General features: G+C 41.9%; 1 protein-coding gene and 1 long non-coding RNA gene across 4 annotated transcripts in view; both read right to left on the minus strand.

Moving 5' to 3' along the window:
* The window catches only part of LOC127922135 (protein Jumonji-like), a 53,703-nt gene extending 52,535 nt beyond the window's left edge, over positions 1 to 1,168 (minus strand). Inside the window, exon 1 of the mRNA XM_052505847.1 lies at positions 951 to 1,168. Coding sequence (XP_052361807.1) covers positions 951 to 1,119 — 169 coding nt within the window. The 5' untranslated portion in view covers positions 1,120 to 1,168. The remainder of the gene's footprint in view (positions 1 to 950) is intronic.
* Positions 1,169 to 1,983: 815 nt separating this feature from the next.
* Positions 1,984 to 4,514, minus strand: LOC127922141 (uncharacterized). 3 transcript variants are annotated; one of them, XR_008110466.1, is made up of 4 exons: positions 4,311 to 4,514; positions 2,948 to 3,205; positions 2,519 to 2,776; positions 1,984 to 2,260 (listed from the first exon to the last, which is right to left on the minus strand). It is a non-coding gene; the product is annotated as an uncharacterized LOC127922141 (long non-coding RNA). The 3 variants fall into 3 exon arrangements; XR_008110465.1 differs by lacking the exon at positions 1,984 to 2,260 and having other exon boundaries at positions 2,445 to 2,776; positions 2,948 to 3,119; XR_008110464.1 differs by lacking the exon at positions 1,984 to 2,260 and having other exon boundaries at positions 2,445 to 2,776.
* Positions 4,515 to 7,832: the final 3,318 nt, after the last annotated feature.

Genomic DNA, 7,832 nt, shown 5'->3' on the forward strand with positions numbered 1-7,832 from the left:
CTGCTCCTTTAAGACCCATGGCCCTGGGTGAGAGCTGCTGCTCCTTTAAGACCCATGGCCCTGGGTGAGAGCTGCTACTCCTTTAAGACCCATGGCCCTGGGTGAGAGCTGCTGCTCCTTTAAGACCCATGGCCCTGGGTGAGAGCTGCTGCTCCTTTAAGTCCCATGGCCCTGGGTGAGAGCTGCTGCTCCTTTAAGACCCATGGCCCTGGGTGAGAGCTGCTGCTCCGTTAAGACCCATGAACCTGGGTGAGGACTGTTTATACTTTGCTTCAGTAGAAGTGAAAAACGCCCGGTGCTATGCTTACAGGTGTGTGTGTGTGTGTGTGTGTGTGTGTGTGTGTGTGTGTGTGTGTGTGTGTGTGTGTGTGTGTGTAAAGGGAGGATGATGGATCTCTGTTTGTGGACGTGGATCATTGAGTACATGGTTTGCTTCCTAAATGGCACCCTATTCCCTAAGTAGTGCACTACTTTGGGCCTGGGCGCTGGTTAAAAGTAGTGCACTATAGATTTGGGATGCTCTCCATCAACTCATGGTGTGAGAGGAGACAGAGCTGTAATTCACTAGGCTTCTTCTGATTGGTGAGGGAGAATTATACAGTATGGGCCTCTAGGCTCTGTTACTAGGTAGAGTAGAACGACGTCTGGGAAAGAGTGAGTGAGTGACTGAGTGAATAAGAAGGAGAACAAAACAACATGGTAGATCAGTAGTGTGTACCAAAACAACATGGTAGATCAGTAGTGTGTACCAAAACAACATGGTAGATCAGTAGTGTGTACCAAAACAACATGGTAGATCAGTAGTGTGTACCAAAACAACATGGTAGATCAATAGTGAGTACCAAAACAACATGGTAGATCAGTAGTGCCAAAACAACATGGTAGATCAGTAGTACCAAAACAACATGGTAGATCAGTAGTACCAAAACAACATGGTAGATCAGTAGTACCATGTCCATTGGAGACCTTCTTCCCCGGCGTTGTTTTGTTTTTCCGCTGTGAAGACGGACAGGAAGTTGAGTTGTGGCTGTGAGCTGACATCCTGTCGTCACACTCCTCCTCTTCATCATCTTCATCCTCCAGATCCACATCATCCTGGGCACTCCCAAAGTACGCCATGTTGCCCGGCAACGCAGCCGAGCCTGAGAGGGAGGAGAGTAGAGAGGGGGAGCACAGACAGAGGGATGGGCATGGAGGAAGAGAGGGACAGAGAGAGGGATGGGCATGGAGGAAGAGAGCGACAGAGAGAGGGAAACAGACGCCTTTAGAAAGGAGTCTGCAGCACACAACTAAGCCGATATTACCATTAGCAACAAGAACATAGCACATAGCAACAAGAACATAGCACATAGCAACAAGAACATAGCACATAGCAACAAGAACATAGCACATAGCAACTAGCCGTAGCAAGAACATTCATTTATTGCAACTCAAACACATTTTGACGTAGAGATACTCAACACAATGATGAAGAGCTCTTATTTCAGTATGACTTGGTTTGAGGCCCTCCTCATCTCCATCCATACTACCCACCTCCCTCCTCATCTCCATCTATACTACCCATCTTCCTCCTCAACTCCATCCATACTACCCACCTCCCTCCTCATCTCCATCTATACTAGCCATCTCCCTCCTCAACTCCATCCATACTACCCACCTCCCTCCTCATCTCCATCCATACTACCCACCTCCCTCCTCATCTCCATCCATACTACCCACCTCCCTCCTCATCTCCATCCATACTACCCACCTCCCTCCTCATCTCCATCCATACTACCACCCTCCCTCCTCATCTCCATCCATACTACCCACCTCCCTCCTCATCTCCATCCATACTACCACCCTCCCTCCTCATCTCCATCCATACTACCCACCTCCCTCCTCATCTCCATCCATACTACCACCCTCCCTCCTCATCTCCATCCATACTACCCACCTCCCTCCTCATCTCCATCCATACTACCCACCTGTATATAGTATGTTTACCCCTCTACATATCTACCTCCATCACTCCAGTATCCCTGTACATTGTTAATATGGTACTGAACTGACCCTGTATATAGTATGTTTACCCCTCTACATATCTACCTCTATCACTCCAGTATCCCTGTACATTGTTAATATGGTAATGAACTGACCCTGTATATAGTATGTTTACCCCTCTACATATCTACCTCCATCACTCCAGTATCCCTGTACATTGTTAATATGGTACTGAACTGACCCTGTATATAGTATGTTTACCCCTCTACATATCTACCTCCATCACTCCAGTATCCCTGTACATTGTTAATATGGTACTGAACTGACCCTGTATATAGTATGTTTACCCCTCTACATATCTACCTCCATCACTCCAGTATCCCTGTACATTGTTAATATGGTACTGAACTGACCCTGTATATAGTATGTTTACCCCTCTACATATCTACCTGTATCACTCCAGTATCCCTGTACATTGTTAATATGGTACTGAACTGACCCTGTATATAGTATGTTTACCCCTCTACATATCTACCTCTATCACTCCAGTATCCCTGTACATTGTTAATATGGTACTGAACTGACCCTGTATATAGTATGTTTACCCCTCTACATATCTACCTCTATCACTCCAGTATCCCTGTACATTGTTAATATGGTACTGAACTGACCCTGTATATAGTATGTTTACCCCTCTACATATCTACCTCCATCACTCCAGTATCCCTGTACATTGTTAATATGGTACTGAACTGACCCTGTATATAGTATGTTTACCCCTCTACATATCTACCTCATCACTCCAGTATCCCTGTACATTGTTAATATGGTACTGAACTGACCCTGTATATAGTATGTTTACCCCTCTACATATCTACCTCCATCACTCCAGTATCCCTGTACATTGTTAATATGGTAATGAACTGACCCTGTATATAGTATGTTTACCCCTCTACATATCTACCTCTATCACTCCAGTATCCCTGTACATTGTTAATATGGTAATGAACTGACCCTGTATATAGTATGTTTACCCCTCTACATATCTACCTCCATCACTCCAGTATCCCTGTACATTGTTAATATGGTACTGAACTGACCCTGTATATAGTATGTTTACCCCTCTACATATCTACCTCCATCACTCCAGTATCCCTGTACATTGTTAATATGGTACTGAACTGACCCTGTATATAGTATGTTTACCCCTCTACATATCTACCTCCATCACTCCAGTATCCCTGTACATTGTTAATATGGTACTGAACTGACCCTGTATATAGTATGTTACCCTCTACATATCTACCTCCATCACTCCAGTATCCCTGTACATTGTTAATATGGTACTGAACTGACCCTGTATATAGTATGTTTACCCCTCTACATATCTACCTCTATCACTCCAGTATCCCTGTACATTGTTAATATGGTACTGAACTGACCCTGTATATAGTATGTTTACCCCTCTACATATCTACCTCCATCACTCCAGTATCCCTGTACATTGTTAATATGGTACTGAACTGACCCTGTATATAGTATGTTTACCCCTCTACATATCTACCTCCATCACTCCAGTATCCCTGTACATTGTTAATATGGTACTGACCCTGTATATAGTATGTTTACCCCTCTACATATCTACCTCCATCACTCCAGTATCCCTGTACATTGTTAATATGGTACTGAACTGACCCTGTATATAGTATGTTTACCCCTCTACATATCTACCTCCATCACTCCAGTATCCCTGTACATTGTTAATATGGTACTGAACTGACCCTGTATATAGTATGTTTACCCCTCTACATATCTACCTCCATCACTCCAGTATCCCTGTACATTGTTAATATGGTACTGACCCTGTATATAGTATGTTACCCCTCTACATATCTACCTCCATCACTCCAGTATCCCTGTACATTGTTAATATGGTACTGAACTGACCCTGTATATAGTATGTTTACCCCTCTACATATCTACCTCCATCACTCCAGTATCCCTGTACATTGTTAATATGGTAATGAACTGACCCTGTATATAGTATGTTTACCCCTCTACATATCTACCTCCATCACTCCAGTATCCCTGTACATTGTTAATATGGTAATGAACTGACCCTGTATATAGTATGTTTACCCCTCTACATATCTACCTCCATCACTCCAGTATCCCTGTACATTGTTAATATGGTACTGAACTGACCCTGTATATAGTATGTTTACCCCTCTACATATCTACCTCTATCACTCCAGTATCCCTGTACATTGTTAATATGGTAATAAACTGACCCTGTATATAGTATGTTTACCCCTCTACATATCTACCTCTATCACTCCAGTATCCCTGTACATTGTTAATATGGTAATGAACTGACCCTGTATATAGTATGTTTACCCCTCTACATATCTACCTCCATCACTCCAGTATCCCTGTACATTGTTAATATGGTAATGAACTGACCCTGTATATAGTATGTTTACCCCTCTACATATCTACCTCCATCACTCCAGTATCCCTGTACATTGTTAATATGGTAATAAACTGACCCTGTATATAGTATGTTTACACCTCTACATATCTACCTCCATCACTCCAGTATCCCTGTACATTGTTAATATGGTACTGAACTGACCCTGTATATAGTATGTTTACACCTCTACATATCTACCTCCATCACTCCAGTATCCCTGTACATTGTTAATATGGTACTGAACTGACCCTGTATATAGTATGTTTACACCTCTACATATCTACCTCCATCACTCCAGTATCCCTGTACATTGTTAATATGGTAATAAACTGACCCTGTATATAGTATGTTTACCCCTCTACATATCTACCTCCATCACTCCAGTATCCCTGTACATTGTTAATATGGTAATGAACTGACCCTGTATATAGTATGTTTACCCCTCTACATATCTACCTCCATCACTCCAGTATCCCTGTACATTGTTAATATGGTAATGAACTGACTCTGTTTACAGCTTCTTACTTTCTCCTGTTCTTTTTATTTCTTATTTTTATATCTCCCGTGTTTATGTTCTACCTTGTTATTTTTAGTACCACATTGATATTGATTACTGCATCGTTGGGTTTAGAGTTTGTTAAAAAAGGCATTTCACTGTATTTGTGCACGTGAAATTAAAACACATCTGGACACACCACATGTCTATAGGACACTCAGTATTAATAGCCCCTGGGCCATGACACTAACCAACCAACCCTGGAGGCATCAGCTGAACCTAATGACAGGGAGCGTCCCAAATGGCACCCTATTCCCTACATAGTGCACTACTTTTGATCAAGACCCATATGGCTCTGGTCAAAAAGTATGCACTTCAGTCTGTACGTGCCCTAGTCACAAGTAGTGCACTATGTAGGGAATAGGGTGCCATTTGGGACGAAGACAGCTCCCTCCGTCCCTCCGACCTCCCTCTAGTCCACCATGACGATGATCCTCACTGAGAGGAGACCCCGGGCTACTGCCCTCCTCACAATGGAGAGCCTGTTCAGCCTACTCAGCCCTCATCTCGGCCCAAGGGCAAATGAATGGCCATTTATCCTCTCTGAAGGTCAGTGGGTCCATGTCACTGCATGCCTGCCGCTTGGGCTGCCATGGGATCGTGCATTGGGGAGATAGTATGCAGAGTTGCATGGTGGGCTAGTAATTGATTGCAGTTAGGCTTTGCATTGGGGCTGGTGTGAATGTGTACGGGCATTGGGGAAAGATTCCATTGAGTTGCATGGGCTAGACCAAGGTAATCGATCAGAAAGGCAATAATGATAATATAGTTGCATGGGATAGACCAAGATAATCGATCAGAAAGGCAATCATGATAATATAGTTTCATGGGCTAGACCAAGGTAATCGATCAGAAAGGCAATCATGATAATATAGTTGCATGGGATAGACCAAGATAATCGATCAGAAAGGCAATCATGATAATATAGTTGCATGGGATAGACCAAGATAATCGATCAGAAAGGCAATCATGATAGTATAGTTGCATGGGCTAGACCAAGATAATCGATCAGAAAGGCAATCATGATAATATAGTTGCATGGGCTAGACCAAGATAATTGATCAGAAAGGCAAGCATGATAATATAGTTGCATGGGATAGACCAAGGTAATCGATCAGAAAGGCAATCATGATAATATAGTTGCATGGGCTAGACCAAGATAATCAATCAGAAAGGCAATCATGACAATAGAGTTGCATGGGATAGACCAAGATAATCAATCAGAAAGGCAATCATGATAATATAGTTGCATGGGCTAGACCAAGATAATTGATCAGAAAGGCAAGCATGATAATATAGTTGCATGGGATAGACCAAGATAATTGATCAGAAAGGCAAGCATGATAATATAGTTGCATGGGGCTAGACCAAGGTAATCGATCAGAAAGGCAATCATGATAATATAGTTGCATGGGATAGACCAAGATAATCGATCAGAAAGGCAATCATGATAATATAGTTGCATGGGCTAGACCAACATAATCGATCAGAAAGGCAATCATGATAATAGAGTTGCATGGGCTAGACCAAGATAATCAATCAGAAAGGCAATCATGATAATAGAGTTGCATGGGCTAGACCAAGATAATCAATCAGAAAGGCAATCATGATAATAGAGTTGCATGGGCTAGACCAAGGTAATCAATCAGAAAGGCAATCATGATAATAGAGTTGCATGGGCTAGACCAAGGTAATCAATCAGAAAGGCAATCATGATAATAGAGTTGCATGGGCTAGACCAACATAATCGATCAGAAAGGCAATCATGATAATAGAGTTGCATGGGCTAGACCAAGATAATCAATCAGAAAGGCAATCATGATAATAGAGTTGCATGGGCTAGACCAAGATAATCAATCAGAAAGGCAATCATGATAATAGAGTTGCATGGGCTAGACCAAGGTAATCAATCAGAAAGGCAATCATGATAATAGAGTTGCATGGGCTAGACCAAGGTAATCAATCAGAAAGGCAATCATGATAATAGAGTTGCATGGGCTAGACCAAGATAATCAATCAGAAAGGCAATCATGATAATAGAGTTGCATGGGCTAGACCAAGATAATCAATCAGAAAGGCAATCATGATAATAGAGTTGCATGGGCTAGACCAAGGTAATCAATCAGAAAGGCAATCATGATAATAGAGTTGCATGGGCTAGACCAAGATAATCAATCAGAAAGGCAAGCATGATAATATAGTTGCATGGGATAGACCAAGGTAATCGATCAGAAAGGCAATCATGATAATATAGTTGCATGGGCTAGACCAAGATAATCAATCAGAAAGGCAATCATGACAATAGAGTTGCATGGGATAGACCAAGATAATCAATCAGAAAGGCAATCATGATAATAGAGTTGCATGGGATAGACCAAGATAATCAATCAGAAAGGCAATCATGATAATAGAGTTGCATGGGATAGACCAAGGTAATCAATCAGAAAGGCAATCATGATAATAGAGTTGCATGGGATAGACCAAGATAATCAATCAGAAAGGCAATCATGACAATAGAGTTGCATGGGATAGACCAAGATAATCAATCAGAAAGGCAATCATGACAATAGAGTTGCATGGGATAGACCAAGATAATCAATCAGAAAGGCAATCATGATAATAGAGTTGCATGGGATAGACCAAGATAATCAATCAGAAAGGCAATCATGACAATAGAGTTGCATAGGGATAGACCAAGATAATCAATCAGAAAGGCAATCATGATAATAGAGTTGCATGGGATAGACCAAGATAATCAATCAGAAAGGCAATCATGACAATAGAGTTGCATGGGATAGACCAAGGTAATCAATCAGAAAG

Source organism: Oncorhynchus keta, unplaced genomic scaffold (genome assembly GCF_023373465.1).
Source record: "Oncorhynchus keta strain PuntledgeMale-10-30-2019 unplaced genomic scaffold, Oket_V2 Un_contig_24684_pilon_pilon, whole genome shotgun sequence".
Lineage (NCBI taxonomy): Eukaryota > Metazoa > Chordata > Actinopteri > Salmoniformes > Salmonidae > Oncorhynchus > Oncorhynchus keta.